The following is an 18,519-nucleotide window of genomic DNA, read 5'->3' as shown; positions in this document are numbered from 1 at the left end:
GGAAACGATGTTTAATATGCTTTTTCTTATCCCGACGGCGACTACCAATATGGCCGTATACGCACATGAATAAACTGAATATTACTGGTATTACCATGGAGATGGAACTCGCACAGAACGCACAACCCAACGATACATGGGATAAGGTGTTTATAAGCCCTAGTAGTACCACACCTAACATCAGCATATCAGTGCGATATTATAAGAATATAAGTTTATCCTGGTCATTATAAATAAATATAGCATTCACACACACTCCCTCCCAAATAACATCAGAATATTAACGTACATGTACAATGTGATCTCGTACCGATCCATGTGGCTAGATTTATGAAATGTAAAACTATTCTTTGAGCAAATATCTTAAGTTTCAACAAGACAGTGCCAACTATATAGTTTGATGTTTAGAGTGGCTGTATTTATTCTGATCCGAGATAAACCACAAAGTATATAAACTAACCAACACGCTTGTGTTTACATCAGGCGGCACGGAGTAGTCAAGCGACAGGTGGTTGCCAAGCCGTTGCAGAGAAAGTAGTGGGTTGCAGAGGGTCTAACTTACTGAAGATCAACAGTGTGCGAGGCACGTTTTACTCTTAAAACGATGAAAAAATACCAATGACTTATTTTGGTCTTTTGGAGGGCCCACTCAGCTTCTTCTCATGGGACAAGCAACCAAATAATGCCGTGCATTATTTTTCAATAACCAAACGCCTCGACTGACTAACCAAGCCCACTCACGAGGACAATGATCCAAGTCTGACAAACTCTGCAAATTAAACGAAAGACATTTCAATGACCGCTCCATAGTGTCACTGGATCCAATCGATGAAGTTTCTGCGTCGTGAACAGTGTGGAACAGGCTGCACCTCTATATCAAGTACGTGTTCAACTTTAACCTCAACTCCTTTGATGTTCTTTGGACGCACTGATGGGAAATCCTTCAGGCGTTTCTTGGCAGATTACTTTTCTCCTCTCCGAATTATGACAACGACTGGGAATAAGTTATTGTTTTACCACTGGGTCGACCAAGAATTAACTCCGAGATAGTGAAAGAAAACATTTACACTTATGCCCCGAGGGAACGTCCGCTTTTAAGAAGCTTCGATTCGCTCCTTTCCCTTCATCTGCCGCAGACCTATTTATCCGTGAATGACACTGAATGTATAGTAGATCTTCAGAGTTCTTATGTGTGTGTGTGTCTGTGTTACACGGTCTACCTGCACTTTACATGAGGTCCTCTGCGTTCTTGTACCTGCACTTTACATGAGGTGCTGTGCGTTCTTGTACCTGCACTTTACATGAGGTGCGTTCTTGTACCATGTGACAGGTTGTTGATTTGAGTGATGTCATCAGCAACAGATGGCATTCCTTGTGCCTTCACTGTACTTAGCAAATATCAGGCTATATGTATCCCTACCCTAGATATTCTATTTGAAAGGGAAACACCCTGGAGACAAGAGCTCTGATCGGCAGGTGTTGCCTGAACTAAGTCATCAAATAGAAGAAAAAGGTAGAATACAGACAAATCGATTCTGATCACCGTCGATGTGTCAAGAGAATGAGATTTCTAGTAGCAAAGCGGTAGTTTCACTTTAAACTCTGAGCAGCCAAGTGACGTCGACTGCCAGGTTTGTCTCACTTCAGGTACAGAGCTCTGTAGGCCACGGGTCTGGAAATCCTGGCAACCTTGATGATCGGTCGAGAAGATGTGTTTGTTGTTCCAACAACTCCTCGTTGTGAGGGAGCCCATTCCACCTCTGAAGGGGGCACGCGTTCACACTTAAAAGTTAAGTAACGCTTCACTCAAGTCAGTTTGAAACGGTCCAAATCGGAAGTTGAAATGGTTACTTTTGTTGCAGTTTTCGATCAATCGGCTCAGTTGTAGTTTCATACCAATGACGAACTCAACCGTACTTCACGGGCTAAAATGAAGCCCAAAGGGTCCTCAGTTCGAACGGTGCTAACTTGGCACGGTAGCACCTTCAACTCTTCCCTTATCGTCTGAAGGTAACATAAGCCCATAATGTGCTAAGGTGAGAGAAGTGGCATTCGATATGGTGGCAGCAGCGGTGCAACAATAACAACAACAACACCTCATAATTGTTGGACGTTACACAGAAACGCCAAACGACCCGCTAAATGTATAATTACACAGGTCTGATCCACCATAATCAAAGTGACATTTCACCACTACACCCGGGGCCTTTGCTTCTACAGCAGCTAAGTTGTTACCTGACCCTTGCACCTATTTTAGGACAGAGGATGTCAAGTAATGAATGAATAACAAAAGGACCAATTCATTGATCGTGGCCCGTTGTCAAAGTCAGTTCAGGATGTGCTTGATTCACAGTGAGCTCAGATTTTGGACAACGCATGTATAGTGTGTATTTGTGTTGTGTGTGTGTGTGTGTAAACCATCATAACCAAAATACACCTTGGGTTATAGAAACACTCACCCTCTCTGCACAGCCGCATGGCTTCTCGATTTTTCCCCAAGTCTTTGAAACTTTCCTCCGATTCTGCACCTAAAACGAGGCAATCGGGAGAGAACACACGGGCAAATAAATAGTTGCACTTGCTTTTCTTTTTTTGCTCGTGCTGTTGCCACCAGTAACGTTAGCGTTTCTTCATATTCCCCAAACTGCATGCGATCGGCCAAAGGGGGGGGGGGGCTTTCGCGACCATCGCGTTTCGCCCCGCTCGTACGCGCACATTCCAGACGCACGGGCACACTCACCGTCATTGCCGTGGAGTTTGGCAGCATCGACCCAGTTGCTCCAAGGCTGTCCCAGCATTAGATCAGGACTAGGCAGGGTCGCCATTGCTGTGGAGCCTTCTCCTCCCCGCTGTATCTGCTGCTGCTGCTGCTTCAGCTGCTGCCTGGCCGCTCTGCGCTGCTCCCCCCTGACGTCATCATCGGCCTTTTCCGACATTCTTTCCGCTACAATGTAAAACACAAACAGCAGTCAGCGGTGGGTTCCGGAGAGGATTCCTTCATTGATTGACTCATCGGGCGAACGCATGTTTTCACTGTCCGCGAACTCGCTCTGTGATGTTGTCTGCGCCGCGGCGACAGGGGGGGGGGGGGGCCGGATGTGTCGGGAGCCTCTAACGGTGGATCGTTCTTGTTGCCGTGTGGACGGGCCGGGGACACGAGGGGAGCGTGGTGGTGGTTACAGTACTGGAGGCTCGGGGCTTCTATGGCGCCCCCCACCCACCCACCCCATTGCATTCTGTACATTCTGGACAATCGCAGATGCTGATAGAAAAACTTTAAGTGCAACTTCATCGGTCGTGTTTCGACAGAGGGGAATTATGCAAAACCCGGGCCAATAATATCATCAAAAACAGTGTGAACAACTAACCGTAGTACTATGGGCCTGTCAAAACTTGAATCCCAACATTTTCTGACAATTTCCCCAATCACAGCTCAAACTATATATATATATATAAATGTGTTTGTCGTGCCTGGAAGGTTACCGGTGTAGACATTAATATACCGTTTCATCTTATTTAACCCGCTAACTAATACATTTAGGAAAATAATGGAAATCAGGGTGTCACATACACACTACAACCCATGTCTTCTACTGTTGCCCACCGAGCAGTTGAATAAAGTGCCTTGCTCAAGAGCACCTCGACAGTAGCTGAGAGGGTGGGGCGTCGCATTCACTTCACCCCACCCAGAATTTCCCAACCAACCCAGAGAGTTAACTAGGAACTTTCAGGTCACAAGTTTTATTAAAAATAAAAAATTAACCACTGGATTACTGCTGATCCTATGATAGATACACTGGTTGTAAAATAATTAATAACTATATAAGTATAATAACTATGAAATATGTCAATGAAAACTACACCTGTGTTTCTGTTGTACCATCTCTGAAGCAAGAAACCCAAGACTGATATTTTGTACACTTTCTGAATAGTCTAATCCAGGGGTGTCAAACTCATTTTCACAGAGGGCCACATCAGCATTATGGTTGCCCTCAAAGGGCCAAAGACCGTATAAATGTTAATGTAATGTAAAATAAATGTAGCTACACATTTACATATTGTTAAACATGGTGTTTCTGTATTTATTACTTATTCAAGTTATACATATTGCATATTCATTTGCATAAATGTAAAAATATATGTTAGCTTATGTTATTTTAACAAATAATTTTAGTTTATCAGAACCCCATATTACTCCACCAATCAATGATCAAACCATTCAAGTAAATAACAAAGAAGAATATCATCAAATACAAGCTATGACATTAAGTTTGTTCAAAACCTTTGTCACAGTCAAGAGGGGCAGAACTAACAACTGTGAGCTGCAAAGAACACGTGGGACAGATGTAGCAGATGTTACAAAAACAAATGGCTGCACACAACCTTGCAGAGGCCATACATCCAACTAATGGAAGATAGTTTAATTAACTTTAATTAACAGATTGCAGAATGGGTACAGTACAGTACAGCTCAATACACACAATTGTTAAGGGGATGCAGACCAGAGAAAGACTTTCGACTTGTTTACATCAGGGTCCCCCATTTTCAATTCGTAATGAAATTGCTATTATGCGTCTGCATGAACACACAACTGTAACTGTACTCAAAAATAACAAAATAAGGGTTGTCTCAGTTCACAACTATATTGGTCAAGTTTTGGGTGGGACTTGTTTGCGTCCCTACAGCTTCTTATTCAATTGAGCGAGATGCTCGGTTATGTCACACAGCCAGTTTGCATCTGACAGTTCAGACAATATTTCTTCAACCCTTTGTTACCTATTCCGCCTGGATCTTTTTTTTATTTTGGGCTGTAAAATTGTCAAAGAATGTCTGAGGAGTAAGTGCTTTTGGCTTTTTTCCTTTGTTACCTCAGATGTTCAACATACATGTATGTGTAAGAATGTGTAATAACTAAGGCTGTCAAAGTTAAAGCTTTATTAACGCATTAACCCACAATTATTTTAACACTGCTATTTTTTAACCCAATATTAATGTAAAAAAAAAAGAAAACGTTTTTTAATTTTTTTTAACCTGAGCTCTTGGGGGGCCACATCAAATGACGTGGCGGGCCGGATTTGGCCCGCGGGCCGTGAGTTTGACACCTATGGTCTAATCAATGGACTGTACAGTAATAAAGTAGTATTTGACTAAAGTACAATCACCCCCATGAAGAGTTAGACAACATTTCAGACATGGAAACGTACCAAATTATACTTTCACTTTCAAAATGATTGCCTTCTTTTTCAAGTTGACTATTAACACCACACTCCCACACCCTCTACGCCTATACACCACAGACTGCTAAACAGCTCTGCCCAGGAGAGCCAACATTTTGACCAAATTATTTATTTTCAAGTTATGTTCAGTTCTTATTTATACATAAATAGACAAAAAAAATACTATTAGTATTCTTTCTATCAGGGGGGAGGGGTAATAATTATTTATGCAATATGTTATGGGAAAATAATATGAGTAAATTTAGCACCGGTTAGTTTACTTCCTGTTTGGGCAGAGATGTTTGACAGGGAAAGGCAAGTTGAACTTGAATGTCGTCCAACTCTCTGCGTAGGAGAACGTAATAACACATACTTTGTACAGCTACGGCCTGGGGAAGTATTTGCAGGGGTGAGGAGGGTTACACACACACCTGGGAGTCTCCTACTGCTAGCCACCTAGCTCCGGTGGAGTGATTTGGAGGTCAAGTGCCTTGCTCAAGGGCACTTCGGCGGTAGGTGTCGGTAGAGAGGAAGAGTGATATTCGTTCACTTCCCTTTCCCGGACTGTCCTGGCCGGTCGTCGGGGGATTTTAACCAGTAGCCTTCCGTCACGAGCCTGGCTCTCCCACCTCCAGGCTAACCAACATCTCCATTTTGTACTTTAGTTGCGCTCAAGGAAATGCAGGCCTACTTCAAGGAGTTCAAAGGGTGAAGGGTCAGTTCACAATCCCCTTCCTACTCCCCAGTGATGCTGTGGAGTCCTTCCTCAGCACAATCCAAGCTGTTCTTCATACTGATGCCCCGCAGCTCCAATATGACACCAATATAATTATTTTCTGTTACGGCCGATAAATTGTACTTCTGTATTAAAAAATTTCCCAACGGTACAGCTGGGCGATATGGCCAAAAATTGCATCACGATAACATTTTTCCTATCACTCGATATCGATAATTATCGATATACATGAAATAATCATTTCTGTCAAGTTTAAAGGCTATCTTTGCTGATGAATGAAAGTTGAAGAAACCAGAAGGTTAATTGTGGTTCAGAATATTCTTTATCGTCAGAACATGACTAGACCTATACTATAGTACTTGCCAAACCACAAATCTGAGGTAGAACATGAACACGAACTGTAGAACAATGAATAAAACTTGTATAACTGGCATTAACAATGTAAATATCTCAATTCTGGTATTAATAATGAAAAAGAAATTAAATGAATTAAATCTCAAGTCTGATTAGCAAACATAGCCTACCGTGTACAGACGGTTTCAAACTGTATTTTAAATTAGAAAGCAAACTAAATAAATGGACAAGAGAAAAATACATCTCAATTTGGTCAGTATTGTCATTTGGACAAGCAAAGCCATTACTTTAAGTTGCGGGCAAGAAAGACAAGTATGTCCACAAATCTGAGGTAGAACATGAACACGAACTGTATAACAATAAAACTTTTATAACTGGCATTAATAATGATTTAAAAAAAATGATTTCCTTTTATTTTTTATAATTATTGACCACGTTTCATATTTATTTCGAGGAAAAATATATCGTGATAATTATCGTTGTTGTTTTATCGCCCAGCCCTACCCAACGGTAATCCAATACATTTTGGTTTCTTGTTTCTTCTCATTAATACATAGCCCACGAAAAAAGACCAAAAACCTCCAATGCATTTCTTCTACTCTCAATCCTCATCCCACTGTCTCCCACCCTCAGGAGCTCTCAACCAGGAAGCCATACATTCCCAGTTGTATGCAAAAAAATCTTGTCTTGCAAAACAGGGGCAGTGTAGTTATTACAAGATGTACTTCAAAAAGGCTAACAAGCTCTATGGATCTATCAAAGTGCAGTGGTATACAGAACAGCACACTCCCCGAGCATCACTCCAGAGTCCTACTGCCCATGTTCATTGCCATGATGAAGTATGCTGACCAAAGCAACAGACTTGGTTTAATCCTTTTTTTGGACAACAATGGAGTTCTATGACCTCTGGATATGATCTACAACTGGTTGTTGGCTAGAGCAGTGGTTCTCAACATGGGGTCTGAGGACCCTCGGGGGTCCTTGAGGGGGTTCCAGGGGGTCCCCAGAAAAATAGGGAATATTTAAATTTCACAATTATTTCATTGACTAGACGTTAACGTGGTGAGAGAACACATGAGAATGACTCTTCTATTCATAGGTTTCACTGTATTCACTGGTATCTCCCAGCCTACAGTTGAGACAGGAATGGATCGTGGATCATGGATCGTGCTGAGGAAGGACTCAACCATTCGACAACATCATTGGTTGAGTAGTAAATGGAACCAGGCCCAGGGGTCCAACATTCTGAATTTACAGCATTGAATATGAATTGGGATAATGGGACAGTGGCTCAGGAGGTAGATTGGTGGTCTCTGGTCTGGTAATAGGAAGGTTCCCGCCCAGTTCTATTCTGGCTCCTACCGGCAGCGTGTCGAAGTGTCCTTGAGCAACAAACTTAACCCCTAACTGCTCCCGATGAGCAGGTTGGCACCTTGGCATGGTTGCCTCTGCAGTCGGTGTGTGATTGTGTGAATGGGTTGATAAAAGTGGTTTACAAATGCAGCCCCTTTACCATTTATAAGGCACACAGCAATACAAGTATTGTTCTGAATCTTCTAATGACATGTCCTTTCTATTTCAACAAAGGCTAATCACATCTTTTCAATCCAACTTAAATATATATAATTTTTATTGATCTACTTTTTCTCCCATTTTTTAATTTTTTTTGAACAAACGTTTTTTATTTTCCCTTTTTTTACATAAAACAAGACAAACAATACAATAACAGTCATATTCAACGATAAATCACAGGACAATAACAGAAATAATAACAATAATGACAGTCCAGTAATTAAATCAGAATGAAAGTAGATTAAAAGACATAAAAATAATAAATACAATACATGCGCTCTTGCGCGCTCTTGCTCGCTCTTCCCACCCCCCCCCTCCCCCTCCCCCCTCTGGACCCCCTTTTTCTCCCATTTTTCTATATTTTTTCTCCCATCCCAATTTCGTATTTTTGTCCAATTGTACCCTCCCCTGTCTCGAACGCTGTTGGCCATGCCTCCCACTGGCCGGCTGCAATGTGGACGAAGCCTTGCATCACGTGTCCCCTCCGGTACTCGAGGAGGCAGCCGTCGCATCTTTTCACCTGCACAGCGCGATCTCTCAGCGGCGAGGGTCTGCGTGGGAGGGACACGCCGCCCCCGTTGCTTACAGATTCTGCTTACAGATTCCAACCGACCTGTAGGAGTCGCTGTCCACAACGTCCGATCCCCACCCACCAGCTTCCCACCCCCAACACTGCCAATTGCGTTAGTATGAACGACCAGCCAAGCTGGTAGCAATGCCGAGAGCTGGGCTCGAACCCAGCATCTCCTGCATTAGTGGCGAGCGCCTTTCCCACTGCGCCACTTAGCCGCCATAAATATATATAATTTTTAAAGGAATCGTCAGTCTGGAATTGCCCTCGACACAAAACACCCGGGAGAGGAGACGGGTTAATGAGTGTTTTGTTCAGACACCAACGGACCCATCAAACATTCACGGGCAAAGTGGCACTTCAGAATTCAAAGTCAAACGAGGTATTTCACTCCGGCACGTTTTCATTTTTCAATACACTACGCTTCCTTAACAAGACTTTGCAGTCTCTAGTATTTCACTGCAGTGTGTAGTCTTCACCACCGCCATTAGGCGTATGTTCCGACTCTTTATAAATAATGGCAAATAGGAGAAAATATGACACACAGCACATATCATTTTTGGTTGATGGTCCTTAAGGACCCCTCGAGTTCTCGGAACAGGGTAAATTTGCATTTTGCCATGATGCCCCTCTAGCTCATGGAATGAACTCCAACAGTCCTTAAAGCTTGAGATTCTCCCCTCTGTTGCAGAGTTTAAAACCTTGATCTCCAACCTTTGTAAATCAAGTTGTACGTGTTTAAATTGATTTGTTATCCTTACTTTTGCCTCGCCTTGTTGTCTTATTGTTGTGATTTCGTATGCAGTGTGATTTTATATGCCTTTCTTTGCTTATTCCTGTATGTACACTCGACGTGACTGTAAATGAGGGAAACTTCAGTTGCCTTTAGAGTCTAAATAAAGGTTTGAAATGATGGGATTTTGTTGGTGGGCTATATAGGTTAGAAGTACGATGTTAAAATACGTGAACGTTAAATAAAAGTAATTAAGTGAGATCACCACTGATGGCCTAACAGTATTAGTGGTTGACTTATATGAAGGCACTGAAAACTGAAAAAAAGTTATGCTAAATTGAAATATTGATTTATAATGCAAGTTCTATCATAGACAATGCTGCACAACATGGCCACGTTTATTATGGGTTGTTATCAGTGTTGCCACGGCTCCCCTTCCCCTGCAAACTATCTAGAACTAGAATAGCAATGCTATTAATACGCAACACAGAAAGATAGATGCATACTATACTGTCATTGTAGTATGTTTAGTATATAGTGTCATTATAGGGTGTTTGGCAAACATCATTTAGCAGACAAAATACCATACTGGGATTATTTCAGCAGATCAATTTTTTTGTTTTCTTTGTTTTGTTTTACATTTAGAATAGGGCAGGACAATCTATCCATACTTATTTATTTAATTAAATGTAATTGTCTTAGACTACTTCCTGAACCAAACCTTCTCATGAACACCTCTAAAACAAAGGAAAGGGCAATTGATTTTAGAAAGCTGCAACCCTCTCACCCTACATTTATCGACGAGCCAGTACAATCTGTCAGATTACAAGTACCTTGGCATTGTGTTCGACCATAATCTTAGACCTGTGGACTGACCCCATTCTAAGACACAACAAATAATGTACTTTTTAAAGAAATTGCGATCTTTTAATGTCCACAACTAAATGCTCCAAAATGTTTTACTGTGTTTTTGAAAGTGTTTTAACCTTCTGCATCATCTGCTGGTTTGGCAAAGTGCTACTGAGGCAGAGATAAAAGACTGTCATAAAAACTGTAACAACAGTAAACTGCTAGGGATTACGTTACCAAGTATGGAATGCATCTACAGCGACAGAACAATGAATGAGGCAAACATTGTGGGTGACCAGAGGCACCTCCTCATTTGAATTGTTGCCATCTGGGCGACGACATCCAAATTTTGGTTTTAAGTTGTTAAACAGGTAATGCTCTACCCAAGGGCGGAGCTTTTTTAAATTGTATTTATTTATTTCAGTTTCTGATTTCTCTGATTTTCTCCCCGTCCCAATTAGTCGCTGTGCCAATTCCCCCCCCCCCTCCCCTACCTGGCTGCTGTATGCATGTTCTCCTACGAGTCGGTACAAGGGCGTCCCGAGTCGATCGCACTCTTCCTCCGAGACGTGCGCCGACAGCCAGTGACGTCTTTTCACTTGGCAGCGAGGACTCTCATTGGTGAAGTGTAACGCGTGGGAGGGCACGCTATCTCCACCAAGTCCTGCCCCGCTTAGCAAGCGCCGAGACCTGACCTGTAGGCGTCACTGTCCACAACGCCAGATTCCCACCCGCCAGCTTCGCACTGCCAATTGTATTAGTGTGAACGGCCAGCCAAGCTGGTGGCAACGCCAAGAGCTGGGCTCGAAACCAGCATCTCCTGCATTGGTGACGAGCGCAATCTCCGCTACGCCACCTGACCGCCCCGGGGGAGGTGCTAGAGTTGTCTTCCTCTTTAGGTCATGAATGAGCGTAGCAAATTGTATGGCGATCAGGATATTTTTGAGATATTTTGTTCTCAGTTTGGCCCGACGGTGGCACTAGAGGAAAATTGATGGATGGGTTTAAAAAATCTACATGTTAACTAAGGCTGAGACCACTTATCGATTTATCGCTAACTGCGTGAAATCGATAAGTGGCATCACATTATTATTTAAAAAAAATGTAAATACTTTATACTATACTAAAATACTAGGTCTTGTGGCATGTTTTAGTTAAAACATCCCCATTTCATGTAAATGCAGTTGAATTGCAACTCTGCACTGTGCATTCAATATGCAGTGCAGTGCACTCCTCCATTACATCCAGAGACCACCGACTATAAAATGAGATGAATCACTGTGGTAGTTTTGAATTGGGAAATCTGTAACACTAAAGATGGTGGTGGTATATAAAAAAACAATACTAATAAAAATATCGATATTTATCGATAATTTTGTCCCGATTTATCGATTCTTCCAAATGGCATATCGTCTCAGCCTTAATGTTAACTTGCCAGTGTGGAATGTCCTATGTGAGGTAGATACAGTATGGTTTTCAGTCATCAGTTGTCAGATTTAAGGCTAACTCATTTGTATGTCCTTATTGTAATCATATTGTTATATGCATGATGTCAGTTAGCATAGCATGCTAACCGCTAACATACATGGTGTGGGCATAAATGTACCAATGGCTCAGGATCAGGATGCACTCTTATGATTAGCATTGGCATGATAGCATGCATGCTGCTGGCACAGTCTTGGCATCATGTGCCAGTGGGCGATATCTACCATGTTGTATGCATAGTATAAACGTTTGTGTCATTGGACTAAATGTAAGGAAGTTTGACCCTGTGTTATAGCACCACCATGGGGCCAATATGGATGAATGGTATTCCCTGAGTAGTGGGGGCCATAGAAGCCCACCTGTCAAATGTGGTCACACATTCCGAGCCGTACACTAAATAGAAATGCCATTCTTTACACACAAGCACATAAACATTATAAGTAGTAGAAATGAACTTACAACTAACTATAATGTTTTCATTCTCTTGATGAACTGGTCTCTTGATACAAGGAGTAACAGTGAAATGGGTTTATAATTGTTTACACTGTATTCTGTGGCTGCAAACGGTTTACATTTGTAAATGTTTGTAAACGACCAAAGTAAAAACAGATATATTTCAATTTACAATGGGTTTGTCTGTCGCTGTTTAGATTGCTTTGATACATTGTAACTTGACAAAGCTGCTTTAGGTTTTAGCCAACACGGTCCAGTTTCTGAAACCAAAGTGCAACCATCGAAACAGCTGTAGCTTTTTCTGATTTCCAAGCTAAGAAGATACTGTATGTGCTACATTGTACCAAAGAGAACAGAACAATGAAACACAATAATGTGTGTTGTAAGCAATAACAGGTGCCAGTCTCCAAAAGTAACTTTTCATCAAATGGCATCTGTACCTTTTTTATTTTTTCCAAATAGGAAATCAGCAATATGAGTAGCCTATCACTAGGGTTGGGTACCGAACGCTAGATCAATCGGGATTCGGTACCAAATTTGGGTACCTTTACATGTTTAGTATAAGAGTGTAATATACTAGACAAGAAGGAGCTGTTTCCACAAATATATATATTACTGTCCCATCTCTTGGGTCTTTGGAAAGACCAGACGAGGTCAGAGGAGTTTGATCATATTTACTGCGGAAAGTGCGGATGGCCAGATAATGTTGAAATTGAAACATTTAAAAACATTAAAAAAAGAGCATGCAATTTATTTTGTGTGATGTTCAATAAATAACAATAATGTTCTAAATAAATAATGTCAAAAATGAGAAGTTTGGATTGAAGTTGTTATTACAGAGAGAGAGTCAAGTACTGAAAAAAAGGTACCGTTGGGTACCGATAGCGAATTCCAGGAACTGGTACCGGTAGTGGTTAAAATGTGAACGGCATCCAACCCCAAGTATCGCTACTGTAGATAACAACATGGACAGCCAATATAGAGGGCTGACGGCATGAACTCGGCACAGGGACACAGGCCTGCCAAGAACAAATGTTACACCGAGGTGAAAAATCACATTAAGTAACGTGAGGTTGTAAACACCTGTACTGGCCCTCTCCGTTCCATCATCATTACTTAATGTGTAATGGATAAGGAGGTCTGGCTGTGAGAAACAACAGGTTTGACGTACCTTGTCAAAACGTGAAAAAGAGAACTCTGTCTCTACTCAATCAGATCCTCATTAGTTTGGGTGATCGTTGGCTGCCGCACAAGCTGGAGAGGAAATCTGCGTATGAAAACACACACACGGACAAACAGGGTGAGATCGAGGGGAGACGCGTCTGTATCATGTTCATTGTTTATCCTCTCTCTTGATAAGAGTTAATCAGTGGTTAGACAATTACAGGGCTGTCTGTCTGAACGGGAACAGGGCCTTTCCCTGGGCTCACTCTTAGGGGATCTGCTTCTCTGTATGCTACTTACGGAGCTCCTCACTGCTCCTCAGTAATCCAATCCAATAAGCACTATCCCTGGTTAACCACTCTCCACAGCCCGGCAGTAATCCGTCTCAAAGATTCTGTGTGGAGGGGGTGTTGGGCAACAATCAAGATTCTACTGTCTTAACAACGGCTTGGCATGTAGGCCTTTTCAGAAAAAGAAACCAATGGGCGACTAATTCTGTATTCATACGGTGTCAGAATTATTGCACCACTTCAGCGCTCTCCCGTGTCGGGGGTGCCAAGACAAAAATAAATAAAATGAAATATTCCCACTTTTCTGAAGAGTTGTTAAATCTGACATTACAAGAAAAAAATCCATAAAAATCTGTGTTGTTGCTAATCATTGACACATGCCTAGCCTGTAATAACCCCCCTCAGAAAAATTTACTTGATATATTGAAAATATTTTTTTTTTAACAATAATTTGTGATGCCATCACACAAACTGGCATTTAACACATTGGTCGCCAAAATCGCTTTCCAGCGTTATTGGCCGCCATGCGTTGTCTGCCAAGATCGCTGTCCAGCATTATTGAGATCAATATTAAATGTTTTCGCCATGGCATTCATAATTCATATATACACCCGCGGTGCTGCAGCTGGACCCTATAGGTGACTGCAACGACGGCTCAATACCGCCGCCTGGTGGATGGTCGGGTGAATTACACTCGCCAACAGGATGTGCCATTCAGTGCATCGATGAAACTCATCCGGCAGTCACATCTCGTTGCGGGACTCCCGACAGACACTATGTACATAATGGATCGCTTTCTAAACTTAATAATCGATATGATTTTGGCGTTTATTGCGACATACAAACCGGAAATGGACCTAGGCGATCGCCGTTGTGTACTTGGGATCTTTCACCGCCAGTCTCATTGGCGCACGGTAAGAGGAATATAACGTTATTTTCAACCCGATTGTGCGTTTCCTTGTTTGCAAACCATCTGATCAATATATCACCCATACTACATAAAGCATTTACTGATGATCGGGGAATTATAAACGACACCCCCCCCCCTTTCCTCCGCGAATGATGAGGCATAATGTATACCGATCATATACATTTGAGTTTTTTGGTGTAGCGTGTATGGGGGGGAAACGGCAATCGATAATCTATATAATGCGTTTGAGCCTATAACTAGCGTTTTTGGAATTACAGCAGAAAAGATTAAAAACACTTATATTCTAGAAGGTATTAACACAACAATGTATGAATGAAAAAGTATAACGTTCCCACATCCTGAACGATAGATAATCGATGTTGAATGGGCCATAGTAATGTCAATATAGCAATCAAATTTAAAAAGTTATAGCCCTGCAAAGAAGGTAAACATCTCCATAGACTTACAGCGCTGGCAGAGAGGGTACTTTGATGGGTACAATGGCTGGCACAGAAAGTGATACAATTCGAAAATGTATTGAATGCGTTTTCTTTTTTTTCTTTTTACAATAATTTGTGATGCCCATCACAAACACTGGAATTTAAAGGGCAAAATTTCATAAATTCCTGCACCAGAATGCAGGAAATTAAGTCTTTGTAACAAAATAATTCCTGGTGGGGGACCCCCACTTAGAAAGTGGCCTGACTGGGGCTATATTTCACACTATATTTCCCAGCCTGAATTATTTCCCCAGTCCGGCCCTGCTTATGTGAGTTGTCAACATGCTGTGTGTGTGTGTGTGTGTGTGCGTGTGTGAGAGAGAGAGAGAGAATGAAGGACATTGCTTCAGAGAGAGAGAGAGAGAGAGAGAGAGAGAGCGAGAGCGAGAGCAAGAGAGAGTGAGAGCAAGAGAAAGAGAGAAATACAGTTTTTCATTTTCTCACTTGCTATGTGAGAAGAATGTTAGTTATTACGTTCTCAATGCCCCTTGCATTGTATGAGTTGTGTGGAAGAGTTTGCTAGTTCTAGTGCTACCCCTTTGTACATTGTGGCTGTGTCTGACAAAAGTTAACAATAAATAATGGTATTAGGAATACATTTGCCTCCTGCGTGAACTGTGCATAGCTGAATACTGTATTTTAACGTCAGTCATATGGTGGTACTTGGAGAGCCAGCTACGTTCTCAGGTGGTACTTGGTGTAAAAAGTTTGAGAACCACTGATCTAACTATAATGTAAGGAATCTCGATCTGCCTGCGTCTGTCTTTCTGTCCGTCTGTCCGTCTGTCCTTTGCCTATCTCGAGAACCGTTCGTCCAATCGGCTTCATGCACGGCAGGTATATTTTCGAGGGCCGAGGGGAGTGCAGTGTCGAATTCGGTACAATTTGGTCCAGGTGGTGATGCTAGAACAGCGCATGTTGTGTTTTGGCCTGTAACCTTTGAACCGTAACTCAGAAACTGAAGATCTTGTTCCTGGCTTCTGTGGGTCCAGATGAATCTATCCATTTTAAGCCACGCCCATTTTCATCCAGATAGAGTTCGAATTTTGTTCAAATCTGTTTTTTCACTACTCCTACAGATTCCGAGCAATTATCAAACCATGTCGAAACATTTTAATGGGTTTTGCTACAGCTGGCCCTCAAAGTCTGCTCAAATGCTGTGGACAGGGCTTATTTCACAAGAAAATGTAATTCATTCATCTCAACAATTTTGCATTCATTTAGTTTGACGGTTATTGAGGGTAAATGGGTTCGAATACGGCCACCAGTGATGTCACCGGGGACATAGAATCCTTGTAAATGGCTGAATTTTTATTTTATTTTTTCCCTCCACCTGATTTTTTAAATGTTTCTCCCCATCCCAATTTAGTCGTTATGCCAATTCCCCCCCTCCCCTACCTGGTTGTTGTGCGCATGTTCCTCCTACTGGTCGGTACAAGGGAACCCTGAAGTCTACCACCTGCTTCCTCCGACACATGTGGAGACAGCCAGTGGCTCTCTTTTCACCTGGCAGCGAGGACTCTCATTGGTGAAGCGTAACGCGTGGGAGGTCACGCTGCCTTCACCATTTCCTGCCTTTTGCTGAGCAGGCGCCCAGACCTGACCTGTAGGCGTCGCTGTCCACAGCGGTAGATTACCACCCTCGACTTCCCTCCCGCTAACTCAGCCAAACGAGTTAGTATGACGATCGGCCCAAGTCGCAGGCAATGCCGACTCCGGGAGTCGAGACCGCAGCCTCTTGCATTGGTGACGAGCGCAATCTCCGCTACGCCATCCGACCGCCCAAATGGCTGCATTTGTATAGCGCTTTTATCCAAATCGCTTTACAATTGTTCCTCACATTTGACCCATTTACAATGTGCCAACCTGCTCATCAGGAGCAATTAGGGGTTAAGTGTCTTGCTCAAGGACACTTCGACACGCTGCCCGGGAATCGAACCGGGAACCTCCGGATTACCAGACGACTGCTCTACCTCCTGAGCCACTGTCGCCTCAGTGTTAATCTTTGTGTTAATATGGTACAACTCTGTGAAATTATGTAAATGAGAAAATAGCAATACCTTGTCTTATAGGGACTGCTGCCTTATCATTTCATTGAGCTGTAATTAACATCATGCTACAATTTGGTTCATATTCAGATTTAATAGGCTAAATATGACTGATGATGACGAAGAACATTGTTATGTATGGTTATGGACACCAGATGATGACAATGGGGGAAACAATTTAAACTAGTAAAATTATTAATAATATGCAAATTTTAGTTGCAGCCCATTTCAAATGATCCAGATTAAATTGAAATGTCTTTAGGTGCAACTGACATGAAGATAATGTTGATTTATAATGCACACTGTATATTCACATGCACCCTTACTGTAAATAGTCTTGCACAAATGCATTTGGTTTGAAAGGTATTGTGCATTAATGACTTTCATCTGTCCTCCTTCAGGGGAAACGGAATCTTTGTGTTAATTAGCCTAGGCCTATTATGCTCAAGAAAATGATGATGTAGCCTAGAGGAAAGACGTAGTTTATTACTGTGTAGTGTGTACTGTGAATAGTTTCTTCTTCGTTTTTAGGAATTGAAATCAAAGCCAAGCATTACACTGAAATACCCATTCAAATCCAACCCACACGTCAGACAAACAAAACATGTGAACAAAAGTAGAGGTCACCGTTTGGCGGCATTACGGAGTTCACCTTTAACACTTTGGGTGCCAAAAACATGTTAATACGTTTCTGGGCCCCGACCGTAGAGTATTTTTATTTAGGGGTGAGCAATATGACGATATTAAATAAATATCGGGTACAGTTCATTAACGATACTTTTTAAACATATCGTGGACATAGTGATGTTTTGCACAAAACCTCACGTCAGTTTCTAAGCCGCTGCGGCTGAGATGAGACTTACGTTAGCGCAGCACTTTCCTCTCTCCCTCACACAGACAAACACTCGCCCAATTTACGTCACATACTCGCACATACACACTCCCAGAGTAGGGATGCACCGAATTAGGGCTGGGCGATATGGCCTAAATATGATATCACGATATTTTCTGACCTTTCGGCGATACACGATACACATCACGATGTTTTTCTTTTTTACCGCAAACAATTCATTATGAGGCTTACCAAGACAGTATGAGTTTGCAAGCTAACATTAAAGACAAAATAAAATACCCATGCATTTAGCATTTTTATATTATATATTAGATTTAGATTATTAGATTATATATTGCATATATTTAGCAATGAGATATTATATGATTTAGATATAAAATATGATGAATTGAAAATGGGGGACCCTGATGTAAACAAGACTAAAGTCTTTCTCTGGTCTGCATCCCCTTAACAATTGTATGTATTGAGCTGTACTGTACCCATTCTGCAATATGTTAATAAAGTTTTAAATCAATCAATCAATAGCATTTTAGCATTTTTATGAAACTACTGTATATATGTATGTCTCTAAATGTTTTGATGAATTGAAAATGGAGGACCCTTATGTAAAAAAGCCGAAAGTCTTTCTGGTACTGTATTGTACCCATTCTGCAACCTTTTAATAAAGTTTTCATTCGTTCATTCTGACGGAAACATAATAATTTTGATTGACAGTCGAGTCTGCCAATTACGTCACAGCGCTTGCACCCGCCCTGCTGTTCTTAGCACCAATCGGCAAGCGCTAT

The 18,519-nt window shown here is 41.8% G+C and overlaps 1 protein-coding gene across 1 annotated transcript in view; it reads right to left on the bottom strand.

Moving 5' to 3' along the window:
* atxn7 (ataxin 7) overlaps positions 1-13,205 on the bottom strand; it is an 81,829-nt gene extending 68,624 nt beyond the window's left edge. Inside the window, exons 1-3 of the mRNA XM_084316798.1 lie at positions 13,141-13,205; positions 2,741-2,944; positions 2,460-2,528 (exon numbers count right to left, since the gene is read on the bottom strand). Coding sequence (XP_084172924.1) covers positions 2,460-2,528; positions 2,741-2,936 — 265 coding nt within the window. The 5' untranslated portion in view covers positions 2,937-2,944; positions 13,141-13,205. The remainder of the gene's footprint in view (positions 1-2,459; positions 2,529-2,740; positions 2,945-13,140) is intronic.
* Positions 13,206-18,519: the final 5,314 nt, after the last annotated feature.

Source organism: Notolepis coatsorum (assembly GCF_963971535.1).
Source record: "Notolepis coatsorum genome assembly, chromosome: 6".
NCBI classification, from domain to species: domain Eukaryota; kingdom Metazoa; phylum Chordata; class Actinopteri; order Aulopiformes; family Paralepididae; genus Notolepis; species Notolepis coatsorum.
This window is presented reverse-complemented; position numbering and strand designations above follow the sequence as displayed.